This window comes from Leptonychotes weddellii, chromosome 10, assembly GCF_054177405.1.
Source record: "Leptonychotes weddellii isolate Sample4059 chromosome 10, ASM5417740v2, whole genome shotgun sequence".
In the NCBI taxonomy this organism is placed as follows: domain Eukaryota; kingdom Metazoa; phylum Chordata; class Mammalia; order Carnivora; family Phocidae; genus Leptonychotes; species Leptonychotes weddellii.
In genome coordinates, this window is record NC_138378.1 from 90,711,427 (window position 1) to 90,726,122 (window position 14,696).

General features: G+C 44.1%; 1 protein-coding gene across 4 annotated transcripts in view; it reads right to left on the reverse strand.

The window, feature by feature from the left end:
• Positions 1-14,696, reverse strand: part of ACOXL (acyl-CoA oxidase like) — a 346,122-nt gene that overhangs the window by 173,001 nt on the left and 158,425 nt on the right. For all 4 annotated transcript variants that reach the window (XM_081796794.1, XM_081796796.1, XM_081796795.1 and 1 more), the window contains one exon: positions 8,763-8,879. In XM_081796794.1, the coding sequence (XP_081652920.1) occupies positions 8,763-8,879 (117 nt within the window). The remainder of the gene's footprint in view (positions 1-8,762; positions 8,880-14,696) is intronic.

A 14,696-nucleotide genomic window follows, 5' to 3' on the forward strand; every position in this document is an offset into this window, starting at 1 on the left:
CTGAGAAACAAACTGAGGGTTTTAGAGGGGAGGGGGGTGGGGGGATGAGTTAGCCCGGTGATGGGCATTAAGGAGGACACGTACTGCATGGAGCAGTGGGTGTTATACGAAAACATTGAATCGTGGATCACCAAACTAATGATGTATTGCATGGTGATTAACATAACATAATAAAATAAAATATAAAAGAAAGAAGTTACTAAGGACAGTGCGTGATACATGATAAGCAATTGGATATGTGTTAGTTATTGTTGGAATTTCATTCTTAAAGATGTTGGGTAAAAAGAGATTGCCAGAGATAATGACTAAATTCAACTGAAAGCTAACAGCGACGGTGCTGTGGCCCCTCCTGGCCCAGAACCCAGCCTGGGCTACCTCAGCTACCCATTTAACCTAGAATAAATAAGAGGCAAGGCAGGCCCAAAATATTCCTTTTGGCTGATACACTTAAAATACTGACATTAAAAGCTAGGAAGTTCATTTTTGTAGCAAATTCCACTAAATGATTCCCAGGAGAGGTATCAGCTACTAACTGCCCTGACCAGCTAGCCCTTGGACTAACTCCTTCACATCATGGAACTTCTGCTTCAGGGACCAACAGAAAGTTTGGAAGCAAAGCTCCAAACAACCTCATGGGCAAGTGTGATGTAGTGACACAAGGCAATTTCATTCAGGTCAGTTGAAGCAACCTGTGCAGAGAGCCAGGCACTCTTAGATGTGGAGATGTCAAATTAAGGATCCACAATTTCTATGCACAAAGAATTCACAAACATAATCCAAGAGTAACGGTACAATGATAAGAGGGGCCTGGCTGCAGCAAGAAGCTTATCAGGGAGCTCCTTATTCTAGGAGAGACTCAGAGAAGGTATCTTGGAGGAGATGACATCCTGAACTAGATCTCAAAAGATGACTATGAACTGCCAGGGGAAGGAAGACAAAGATGTGAGAGATGCATGTGGAGACAAGGTGGGGAGACTGCTTGTGAGGAAAGCTGAAGTAGGGCAGGGCTGAGTACGGAGCTCAACGTGGAGGAGAGAAGACACAGAGGTGGAGTGGAGGTTGTCAGGGGCCAGGCAGAGGAAGGTGATCCAAGGCTGCAGGAGGGAGCTTAAGTTTATCCAGTACAGAAGACACTGGGAGGCCCTGGGAGGGTCCCAGCAGTCAAGTGGGAGTTCAGATTCTATTTAGGTGTGGTTGCTTGTGGAGGATGGATTTGATGAGGACCAGGCTACATGTGAGGGGCAGGGCACATGAAGGGGAGCTGGGTAGGGCCCAGGTGAGGTAAGAAGGAGGGAGGGCCTTGAGTAATCTTCATGTGGGAGGCAAACTCTCCAGAATGTGGTAATTGGTGGGGTGGGGGAGGACAATTGAGTCTCGGGGGTGATAGCAAGTAACAACAACCGACACTTACTGAGCACTAATGGCCACCACAGGAGGCGTTCTACCAGCACAGTCAGTGGATAAGAACATAGAGAGCATGAGCCGGGCAGTGCAGTATACATGTCCAGCAAGACCCACATGCCAAGTGCCCACCAGGGTGCCCCTGAGCCAGGAAGCATGCAGGGCGCCATCGGCACTCAGCAGTGGGAAGCAGGTCTTGGCTATCCTGGGCCCCAGGGGAAGAGGTTAACAAGAAACCTAGGGGTGGCACCCATGGCCAAAGGCAGAAAACAGGAATCCTACCCAGTCACACGTGCCACTCAAACAGGATTGTTGGCTGCTAAGTCCTCAGGGCCTGGAAAGGTGCCTGACACAACGGTCATGAATAAAGGGAGGAGGAGACGTGTCTGCCAGCTCTGGAGGGGGTGGGCAGGGAGAAAAGCCCTGGCAGCCTCCTCAGGGGCCCATCATCTTTCTCAGAGGCTCTCACCATGCCAGCCCTTACTTCATCAGTCAGTCCCACTGCCCAGCAGCGGAGCAGCCAGTGGGGAAGAGGGTCCCATCCCTTCCTGGACTGAACAAGCCCCAAAAGACATCAAGTTTCCTTCCCTCCTTGTTAAAGGCAAGACAATGTGAGTGATGCAGAGTGGCGCTGGTTGGGCTCACTAGGGGCTAGACAGGTCCTCCCTGTCTCCAGGCCTATAGAGGCAACTGGGAAGCAAGGGAATAAGGACAAGGGTGAGTGGCCTGCCGACCTGCTACTGCCAAGCCCCAGACAAGGCACTGCATGCCCCATGTGGCAGGGACCATGTCTGACTCCAGCACTAGCCTAGTAAGCAGGGCTACCAGATTTGACAAACAGAAACAGAGGATACCCGTTTAAATGTGAATTTCAGATAAACACTGCATAATTTCTAATTTAAGTATTGGGATATACTTAGACTAAAAAATTGGCCATTGGACATCTAAAATTCAAATTTGGGTGACTGTATTTTACCTGGTAAACCTACTAGCAAGGTACCCTGTAGTTACTGAATACATAAACACATGTGCCCTGGAAGAAGCCATCCCACCTCATTTCTATTACCTGCCTTTAACCGTGAAGTGAAGCTCTAACTATTCATGTTTTATCACATTAGAAGGGAGGAGAGGCAGGGCCAGCTGACCTAGCTGGTGGTCTGTTTTTCTTGCTCACCTAACTCCAGACCCATACACTGAAGCTCTAGACTACTCTCATGAGTATTTCTCTGTGCTTGAGGAGGACCCAGCACATTGAATAAACATCTATTTCATCAAAGTTGAGGTTACCCAGACCCTGACACTTGAAGCCAGTTGATTGGCAGCACTGTGCCCTTGGGAATTTGGAGGTAGGGCCTAGAAGCAAGGTCTGATAACCTTTTTAAAAAAATGGGTGTGAAGTGGGGAGAGGTATACTTAGTATAAGATTTTGCCACGTTACAACCAGGTTCATTGAACTATTTCCTCACAAGTCAGAGAAGGGGCAACAGGGGCTATAAACTAGAGAGAAACAGGAAAGCCAGAATATGTCAGAGAAAACACCGGCTTCTCTCTGGGCTTGTTTTAAAACACAGAAAACCTCTTCCCCCCAATGAAGTGTTTCTTCCAGAAGATTCCAATAACCAGATTTTCAGTGGGTCAACCCCCTGCTGCAATGGGGGATACAGAAGGAAACAAAGAGGGAGGAGCAACAGAACCACAATGGGGACCCTGAGCAAGGCCAGAAACCACAGAGGGTCCAAAGGCGGTGAAGGTCAGGAAAATCTGGAAGGTCCTAGGGTCAATTAGATTGACAGCTTGATGAGGCGTGGACCTGACCCTGTCCTGTTCAGTACTGTGTTACCCCTGCATGGCACGTGGTAAGGATCCTGTGATTTTTTTTTTTTTAGGATTCCATGATTGTTTATTAATTTCCATTAATCACCTTTCATTTCTCCCCTTGAAATCTTAAGCTAGAATTGTGACTTCTCTATTTCTCTGATGTTGGCATTTGGAGGGTATCTCCCTAAAATCAAGAGAAACTTTAATGTTTACTAATAGTAGCAATACAGCACTTATAAAATCAAGGTAAATTAAGCTTAAATCAAACTAAAAACTAAATAGAGCTGAAGAAAAAGGAAACATGCTGTATATATCACACTTCTGTCATACATAAAGATGCATGTGTATATACTTGGATATATAAACTTGTAAATGTAGAATATAGGGCAACTCTTTGTTATGTGGTCTATTAACTTCTTGTGTCATGGATTGTGAATAGTGGACAAAGAAGTCAATGTGTAGATACTCTTGCCTTTTTGTAATAGTTACAAATAAACCACTGGGCAAAAATTCAAAGAAGAGTTTTATTTTCCTTTGCCATGCAAGTGAAAAATTATCAGGTTTCATATCGGGTTATTTTGATCCACTTTAAGTTTTCGTAATAATTTAATATAGCTGCCTTTTGGGCGCCTGGGTGGCTCAGTTGGTTAAGCTGCCTTTTATCTGTTAGTGAAGTTTATTTCCAGGTCACATTACGAAGCTTCCCAAAAAGCTCCTGTGATTCTCAACTCTGTTCAGTAGAATCACCTAAGTAGCTTAAATACACATACTCCAGATTCTTGGGAAAAAGAAATACAGGTAAAAGCTGAGAAGAGATAAAATGAAATACTAAAAAAATACTCAATAACCCCCCTCAAAAGAAAGAATTATAGTCTTACAAGTTTACATTATCTATAAAGTGGTATAATACCAATTCAAGGTGGGTACTGGCAAGATAAGGATGCATATTACAATACTTACAATATTCACCAGGAAAAAGAAAGAGGGAATGAAAAACCAAGAAAAGACAGAACAGAGCAAGTAACAAAATGCTAGACTTATTAGGAATTACAGTAAATAAAAATGAGCTTAACATTCCAAATTATAAGATTATCAAACTGGGTAAAAAGTAGGACCTCACCATATGTTATTTATAAACATCTCACAATGGCACATGTAGGTTGACATAATGACAGATCGGTTAAAATAAAAGGGTGGGAAGAGATAAACCATGAAAACAATAGGCATTAGAAAACTGGTACGGTTATAACAATAGCAAAGAAAGTAGACTTCAAAAAAAAAAAAATTACCAGAAACAAAGAGAAACATTTAATGAATATAACAGGCTAAATTCCTCTAGAAGACATAATAACCCAAAATCTGAAGGTGCTAAATAACAAAGCTTAAAAATACACAAAACAAAGTTAGCAGAAATTTTTTTAATACTACATTTTTATTTTCTTTTTTTTTTTTTTAAAGATTTTATTTATTTAATTGAGAGAGAGAATGAGATAGAGAGAGCATGAGAGGGGGGAGGGTGAGAGGGAGAAGCAGACTCCCTGCTGAACAGGGAGCCCGATGCGGGACTCGATCCCGGGACTCCAGGATCATGACCTGAGCCGAAGGCAGTCGCTTAACCAACTGAACCACCCAGGCGCCCCTACATTTTTATTTTCTAAAGAAAGGTTTTAGACCAATGAGCTAGAAGCTAGAAAAAGAAAGCAAATTAATCCCCAACTAAACAGAACTGAGAAAATAATAAAGACAAGAAATTAAATAACAGAAAATGGAAAAAAATGTAAGGAAAGCATTCAAGACAAAAGTATATTATTTGAAAAGATTAACAAAACTGATAAATGTCTAGAAAAATTGACCCCTAAAAAAAGCCAAAAACTATATTAGGAATAAGAAGGGTCATCACTACAGCTCCTATAGACACTAATATTATAATAAGGAAATATTATTAACAACTTAGATACATTTTTACAAATTAGAGGAAAAGGACAAATTCCTGGAAAAACACAAATTAACAAAACTGACAGAGAAGAACTTGGTAATCTTTTTATTTATTTATTTTTTTTAGGGTTTTTTTGTTTTTCTTTTTTTTTTTATTCTTATGTTAATCCCCATACATTACATCATTAGTTCTAGATGAAGGAACTTGGTAATCTTAAGATTCATATTTGTTAAGGAAGTTAACAGAGTAATCAAAAATCTTCCTATTAAAAAAAAATGTCCAGATGGCTTCTTAGTAAATACTACCAAATCTAAGAAATAATACCAATCTTGTAAAAACTCCTTGAGAAAATATAGGAGAAGGGACCACTTTCCTAGTCACATTATGAGGACAGCATAACTCTTATACCAAAACCTAATAAGGACATCTCAAAGGAAAGAAAATTATACTCTTCACAAGTATAAACACAAAAATCCTTATACAAACATTACCAATTTGTATCCAATAATATAAAAATATTATAATACATTATGACCAAGGATTTAAAAGAATGCAAATCAGCCTCAGCATTTGAAAAGTAATCAATGTAACTCATTTCATTAATAGAATGAAGAAATCTCACATGAACAGCTAAATAGATAGAGGGAAAAATTAAGTCAAAATCCAACAACCATGATAAAAATATTCAGCCAACTAGGAGTAGAAGGGAACTTCCTCAGCCTATGAAAAGGCACCCACAGGGCACCTGGGTGGCTCAGTCGTTAAGCGTCTGCCTTTGGCTCGGGTCATGATCCCAGAGTCCTGGGATCAAGCCCCGCGTCAGGTTCCCTGGACCGCGGGGAGCCTGCTTCTCCCTCTTCCACTCCCCCTGCTTGTGTTCCCTCTCTCGCTGTGCCTCTGTGTCAAAAAATAAATAAAAAGTCTTAAAAAAAAAATCTTAAAAAAAACACAAAGGCACCCACAAAAATCCTGCAGTGAATTTTCACACTTAATGGGGAAATACTGAATGCTTATTCTCTAAAATCTGGAACAAAATAAGGATGTTCACTCTCACCATCGCTATTCAATATTGTAACAGAGGTCTTAGACAGTCCAACAAGACAAGAAAAAAGAATTTTTAAAAGGCATAAATATTGGCAAGGAAGAAGTAAAACTCTTCATGTACATGTGATATGATTATATATAGAGAAAATATACTAGATCTAATAAGTGAATTTAGTGAGAATATAGGAGGTCAATATAAAAGATTCAATTACATTTCTATATGACATTAAGAAACAATTGGTAATTAAATTTTAAAAAGCAATTCCATTTGAATAAATTTAGTAAAAAATGTGAAAGATCCCTACACTGTAAACTATAAAATATGTGAAGAAAAATTAAATTCCTATATAAATAGAGAGATAAACCATCTTCTTGGATTTGAAAGACCCAGCACTGCCAAATTGCTTAATAGATTCCATGCAATCACAAAACAATCAGGCTTTTTGTTTAAAAAACAAACAAACCTGATAAGCAGGTCCAAAATTGTATATGGAAGTGCAAAGTGCCCAGACAAGTTAAAACAGCCAAGATAATTTGGAATAAGAGCAGACTTGATGACTCATACAACCTGATTTTTTGGTAACAGTTTTGAGATACTTAAAATATCTCCATTTATCGAGTAACCAGAACTCTCATGCATTGCTCAAATGAGTATAAAATGGTACTACCTCTCTGAAAAATGGCAGTTTCTATAAAGTTAGACATTCACATACCCAATTACCCAGCAAGTCCTCTCTAGGTATTTACCCTAAGAAAAATGAAAGACTTTTACAAGAATATCCACTGTGTCTTATTCACTGCAGCTTAAAGACCAGACACAACCCAAATGTTCAGCCCTGGGAGAATGGATTAAAAAGTTGTGGTTAATTCATTTAATGTTACTACTCAGCACTAAAAATTAAAAAAGTATCAACAACATTGAGGAACATTAAGACATTATGTTGAATGAAATAAAGTGGACAAAAAATACATACTGTGTGTTCCCATTTACATGAAGTTTAAGAATTGACCAAAGTAAGCTATGGGGCTAGAACTCACAAAGGTAGTTGTCCCTGCTGTGGCGGTGAGGTGAGGACCAACTGCAAAGATGGAAATGCTTTATATTTGGTTTGAGTGTTCATTACACAGGGGTATATGCTTGTCATTGAACTATACCCTAAAATCTGTACATTCTACCATATGCAAATGAAATCTCAAAAAGCATTCAAAAATATTTTAAGAGGCTGGATATGAGTGATTCACATTTTCTTCTGGGTGGCTTAGATTGATTGATCTTTGTGTTACCTGAAGCTCAGTTTGCAGGATTTGCTGTTTAAGAACCCTGGAATCCCAGGCTTGAGTGCAGAGGTGCGCCCAACCAAGCCCCTCCCAGGCAGGCCAGCGTAGCCAGGCAGCCCCACAAGCCAGCAGCACACCAGATTGGCAGTGCCTCCCTGATTACCTTCCTTATATCAACCCTGACACCAGCTTAGCCATCGGTGCGGTAAATTTCAGACATATGCCAATTCTAAATTACTCAGAAATTAATACCCTATGAAGCAGGATTGCATAGGGAGGAAAGAACATAGGATAAGGGTCCAAAGTTTGGAGGTATATTCCCAGTGCATCTATTCCCAGGCCCTGTGATCTTAGGCAAATCCCCAATTTTCTGATCGTTAGAAGATGGGATGACACACAACTGCCCAGGCAACCTCCCCAGGCTTTGAGGAAGAATAGCTGAGAGGCATAGATGGAAGCCTGCTATAAAATGCAAAGCTCCATGTGAATTTATAGTACTATTGCCGCTGTTTTATTCAATAGCCTGACTCCTACCTCCCTCCCTACACACGCATACACCGCGACCTATTTTTGAAAACTTTAAATTAAAACCTTTGTCAGGGATGCCTGGGTGGCTCAGTTGTTAAGCGTCTGCCTTCAGCTCAGGTCATGATCCCAGGGTCCTGGGATCGAGCCCTGCATCGGGCTCCCTGCTCAGCAGGAAGCCTGCTTCTCCCTCTCCCACTCCCCCTGCTTGTGTTCCCTCTCTTGCTGTGTCTCTCTCTGTCAAATAAATAAATAAAATCTTTAAAACCTTTGTCAGAGGTAGAGAAATATTAACAGCCAAGTCTGTTTCTTTCAGAAACTGTGGAGAAATGCTGGTTCACGGCTTCTCAAATTCACTGTGGGTCCCATCCACTTGGATATACAGACAATCAAGATTCGGATATCACTTTTAACCTGAGCATCAGATTTTTTTTTAAGATTTTATTTATTTATTTATTTGAGAGAGAGAGAGAGCACATGAGAGGGGGGAGGGTCAGAGGGAGAAGTAGACTCCCTGCTGAGGAGGGAGCCTGCTGCGGGTCTTGATCCGGGGACTCCAGGATCATGACCTGAGCCAAAGGCAGTCGCTTAACCAACTGAGCCACCCAGGCGCCCCATGAGCATCAGATTTTAACTACAGACCCTTTCCTGCTCCCAGTTAGAAGACGAAGCCCCTGCCTGCTTCTCTCCTCACTCCTTACTAATGCCAGGCAGGACCTCACACTCCTCTTTAGAAAGTAAACCCTGAGAGCCAACTCACCTGCTGGCGAAGGTCAAGGCCAAAGCTGTGGCCAGGTGAGGCATCAGCCGAAGGTTCTGTGTTTGGTGCTCAATGATCTTGACTTCTTCCTTGGCTTTAGGCCCAAACTGCCTCCGGCTAGAGAGAATTAAGCAGACACAATTTTTACCAAAATTCAATAGGCAACTTCATTTCCTGAGCTAAACATGTCAAGCAGCCATTTGCCTTTCAAATACTTCAGGATACAGAATGCCTGAGTCTCCTAAAATGTGGTTAAGATAATTAGATATCAAAAGTTTCTTAGGACAGTCCAACAAAAAGCTTTTCAGCTCTTTTGGAAATTAATCTTCCCACCATGGAATATTTTTAAAGCAGCCTATCTATTTAATTAACACACAGAGTAATTTTTACTCCTTAACATTTACCTGGCATTTTATGTTCCAAGTGCCCTGTGATCATTAATTATTCAGCTTTTAAGTTTGTGACATAATTAATAGGACAGGAGCAATATCCTAGGACATATTTCAAAAGGACATTCTCAACAATAAGAGAACGCTAACCCTGGTGCTCCTGTCAGATTCACAGGCAGGTCATTACTTTCAGCCCACCTAAATCCCCCCTGCAGTTCCGCACAGAAAGGTGTCCACATCCTGCCTTAAATCCTGTGCTTTAGGAACAGCGGCTGTGTTTTGCTCTGAGGCAGTGGTACCGGGGTGAATGAAGGCCTTCCTCAGAGCAGTTCATGAAGTGGCGTGGGATTACCCCCACAGGCAACACCCATGGACTAATCCCCCGGAATCCCTCGGCAGCAGACTGCAAAGAGCCGGGCCTGTCGGAAGTCACCCCCTCCCCAGCCCTTTGAGGCTCCACAGCCCTGGGCTTGGCAGCCTCCTATCTTTGAACATCTCTGACCTTCATATTGATTTTTGAAAGAACATCTCACACACACATGCCTGCAAACACACACACACACACAGATGCGTGCACATACGGGCACGCCCACACAGGTACACATGATGCTCTATTATCCACCAGGCAGAGCAGGCTCGTGCTTCAGGCACCAGTGAAGTGAGGACACCTATCTATCCCTCACGAGGAGAGATGGGAAACAGCAATGCTTAAGAACGTTTATATTTGATAGACTTTCTTTAACATAACTTGATGCTTTAATATTGTCTTTATTTGTTCTTAAAAGAAGGACACCGTGATCTTCTTAGTGCATACGATGTCTAGAATTCATAGTCCCTGTTGTGTGGGTGGGAGGGGGTAAGGACATGCATGACCAGAGGCACACCCAGGGGCGGCTGCTTTCGAGCTTTATGAGCGCAGGCTTGTTGTCTATGTGCACAAACTTCCCCAGGCGCAGTCTACCCACCCCGCAGTTGGTTGTACCAAGTGCCCTGTGATCATTAATTATTCAGCTTTTAAGTTTGTGACATAATTAATAGGACGGGAGCAATATCCCAGGACATATTTCAAAAGGACATTCTCAACAAGGAGGCAACGCTAACCCTGGTGCTCCTGTCGGATTCACAGGCAGGTCATTACTTTCAGCCCACCTAAATCCCCCCTGCAGTTCCGCACAGAAAGGTGTCCACATCCTGCCTGAGGATCAACTCCCCAGCTTGGCCCTTGGTCCATCCCAGGGTTCTCCAACGCCAGCGGGGCATGGTGCCAAATGAGGCCTGTCAGCCTGTAGGGAAACCTCTCAGCTTCTGCTGGAATACTGAGAAACCAGTGAGAAAACACAGATCCAACAATGGCATCATCCTGACGTCAGGTCATTTAAAATTCCATTTGTCTGCACTCTCTTAACTTCTAATTTTGAATGCTATGTTTATCCTGTAGCTTTTTCTATGCTCGCCGTGGCTAAAATTTTGTGTACTGAAGGTGTTCACTGCCACACAAGACTCACTCCTCTGAGGGACATATACGCACCTGCTCTGTGTCAGCACCCCTTTAGGCTCTGGGTGCCCACCAGGGTCAAGGAGGCCAAGGCCCAGCCATTGAGCTCACAGCCCTGGACAGAGAGAGAACTAGACCAGGTGACATGGCAGGAGAGCCTTGCCTGTACCGCCCCCACTCACCCCCCTCCGTCAATCACCAGTATTTCCTAATGTGCTGCTAGAAGGAACTTCACCCACACAGCCCCAGGTATGGCCTCACCATACCTGATCACAACACCTTTTAGTTTTGGTTTTGCTATAAAATAATTACAATAGCAATACTGCTTTAGACAGCATCCCATCAAATTTTCTGTTTTTATGTGTGAAGTGTTTTGCCTTGGCCCCATACACAGCATGAATGAATGAATGAATTTTGCCAATGAAGAAATGTAGATGAAGCACAACAGAGTGGCTCACTTAAGACCTCAGGGAAAGTCTTTGGATGCCAGATCTGATCCCTGACCTGGTGTGCCTCAGTTTCCCAATTCAGGCACACCTTCTAACTGTCCCATTTCCTCTTTGACCCTCATAGTTCAATTAGGATGACAGGTGCAGAGCAGAAAGAGGCCACCAGGAGCCCATGTGGCAGGGCTCAGGCCTTTTCTTGTGCTGTTAGGGAGGAAGGAGTTTCGCTAGTGAGTTGCTGCAGACTTATCAGGCAATTTCACAAAACTCGGGAGATTACACAAGACTCTGAATCTCCAGCTTTTCTTGAAAACTAGGAAGATCTGGCAATTCTGGACCCCATTCCCATGATCTGATCCACTGGAGCTCAGAAGCTGCTGACTCCTCCGTTTGGGGCATGGCTGTTCCCCAGGGTCCCCAGAGCCCTTTCCGCTCGCTGACATTACCTGCAGGCCTGGGAGGCACTGAGTCTTCAACCCCTGCCACAGGGGATTTCTTTTTTTCATCCACAATAAATTTACATCAGCATCCTAACCTGTTAATTAAGTTCTGGGATTATGATATACGGCCAGGAATAGGCATTCTCTCTGAGTCTATGAATTCATTAACAGAACTAGAGAGCAAAACAGAACAGCTCTGGCCAGCTCATACAGCCTGAAATCCAAATGCTTCAGCTTGGCATTCAAGAGCCTACTTTGGCCTTACTTGAGTGTCCCAACTGTTTTTCCTGCTAAGCCCCTTCAGACATTTCCCGTCCCGGGCCTCTGTCCAGGCAAGGCACTCAGCCAACCTCACTTGGCTGCCACACATCATACTTTTGGTGGCTTAGCCAAATGTCCTCTCCTCCCATTGACACTTTCTCCCATTCGTGACATGCCCCTTCAAAAACCAAACCAAACCAATCAAAGCAGGAAGCTACTTCTCAGAATGCCCTGAGCATTTCACCTGTTATTCCTCCCCCATGGGAGCACTTCTACCTTTCACGCTGGTGTCATGTGCAGCCTGTACTGACCACATGTTTTGATGCATTGCTTTCTGGAGCCTTCTTTACTGACCCTTGAGGGACTGGCCCTCTCAGGGCTGGCCAATGCCTACGGAGAGCAAAGGGCTACTCTGCCTGTCCATCTTTCACATGCAAACTCACCAATCCAGAGCCCACATCCCCAACCACCTCCTTTACCTTTTACTCTGGGCCACTATCCCCCAGGGCTAGGTACCAGACAACAAGGGACAGCCCTTATGCTTCAGAACCTTCTGAAATTATTCAAACTAGCCAATCCTAAACCTGCTTAGCCTGCTTGCCCTTCCTTCCCCATCCTTTCTCACAGAAACCACAATAAAAGCTCTTGTCCATGTTTCCCCCTTGCTCCTGGCTCTTAACCATCCCTGGTGCTTCCCCATATGGCCTTGCATGGCCTGGCACACCCCTTCCTCTTGGGAACTGTAACAAGCTATCTTTTCAATGGCGGTCATCCCCTGATCTGTTGGCCTCACCATACCTGAACAACATTAAAACCTACCGGGCCAGCCTATTCTGTCTTGATGTGCCCCAGCTTGGCCGGGTGTGTGTGCTCAGGAAAGAGAAGGCAAGATGACAGATGGAATGTCCCACCATCTCCCAGCAGTTCCAACCCAACTTCTCCACCCACCCACCATTCCATGTCTCCTTTGAATGTTTACTTAGAGATGTCCCAATAAAAGGCCAATGGTCAGACACTGGAGTGCTGAGTGGGAGTCAGCAGGCAGTTAGGACAGGGATGGAAGAAGCAAAAAAGATGAGGAATCCACCCCACCCTTATGCCCAACAGCTCACCCCACTGCTGGTTTGGTTTGTGTTGTTTTGTTGTTTTTTGTTTTTGTTTTGTGCCAGGAACTAGAAGAAATGAGTGCGCAGAAGGCACACAGCACCACCCACCTTCCCTCCCTGTCTCTGGCCCAAGACAGTGACAGTCCCCAAAGCTTTGAGCTGAGGGTTCCCTCTGGCTCCTCACCCATCAGATGTGTTCTTTGGCTTCCCCAGGACAAAAGTGATACTAAAGTCTAGTGACCCTTCTCTTGCCCAGAGATGCAGCCAGAGGTCATCCCTGTGACTGCCACTATCAGCCTCCAAACTGGCAGCCTGGCTCCAACAGAGGCAGCAGAGAGAGGGGGCCTCAAGTCCCTGTGCGCTGAGAGGGCGTGGCCAGTGCAGACACCCTGCCCTGCCGCTGTGTGGTCACCCTCCTGTTTACGCTCTCAGACGCAGCAACGGCACTGAGGGTCATGATGGTCCAGGCCCGACTTCTGGTTGCCAGCGTCCTGGCAGACTGCCCTGAACCCAGCTCACCAGGCTGTAATCCCTGCAGCTGGCCAGCAATTACTGCCGGCCAGACCTTTTTACTGCTCCAGTTTATGATCTATATGGGCACAATATTCTTCCTGTCCTTTTCCGCTGCTAGGTTACTATTTTTCTTTAAAAACACATGTAAAGGCTATATTTTTCTCTGTAATCATAATTTTTATTTCAGTGCCAAAAAAGCCTCAAAGTCACTGAGCTCAAATTTTTCATGCTCTTTAAAAACAAAAAGTGATGCATGTGCACACAGCAACATCCATGCGAAAATAAAGCCGCAGTTCAGGGAATGCTGTGAATGATGCCATTTAAAATTATAGATTTGAAAAGCTATTTCTGGATTCCAGCAACTCATAAGGAATAGAGGAAACATTTATTTTGGGTTGTTTTATTTCATTCCCACTCAATTTTGAACACGGCTGCTTAAAGCAACATTCATGGAAAGTGACACGGCTATTAATCACCAATGCAGCTACTGCACGCGCAGCCTCTGGGGGAGGCCATGCTGCCTGCCTTCCCATCTCCCTCTGGTCTCTTCTCCCAAAGGAGGCCAGTGACCTACTAAAAAGATAATTGCTTCGCATGTTCCCTGCTCTGCAGCATCATTGCCTCAGTCCACTCTGAATGACATCCAGTCAAATTGGAAGAAGGAGAGGAGATTTGTGGCTGGGCCTCGCCCTTGACCCTGAGACTTCTTGGTATAAGCTGGTTCACAGGCATCCCTGTTGCCAGAAAGAGGAAGGACAAAACCTTCCTCCCTCACTGTCAAAGTGCTGACCTCTGCAGACAAAAGCTGAGCAAATTCCTGGGCCCAAGCCACACTCCCTGTGGCCACCTTTCCTCATTAATCTCGGCCCCAGACAGGCTTCAAGGGAGCCTGTAAATGCCCCACAGATGGACCACTGCACCCCATTCCCACTGGTCCCCAACAGAGACTCTCCAACCCCTCAGAGAGCCCACAGCCCATCGATCCCTGTTTCTCCCCTTCTTTGAGATGCTCCTGGACATAGAAACCCACAGGGAAACTATGTTACAAAGGAGTCTATTTTAATGCCACAGGTTGGACCCAGCAGATTTGGTTCAGCTGTCCAGCCAAGATGTAAAAACCTGGTTTCTTATTATCAAGTAATGTCAACAGACACCCCGACACCAAGCCTCCCCACACCCAATCCCAACCAATCCCACCCTGGGGTCAAGCTTGGGATTGTGGAAGGGGCCTGGCTGCATATAACTCTTGCTATTTTTTTTTTTAAACTGAGCATTTAGTTTGTC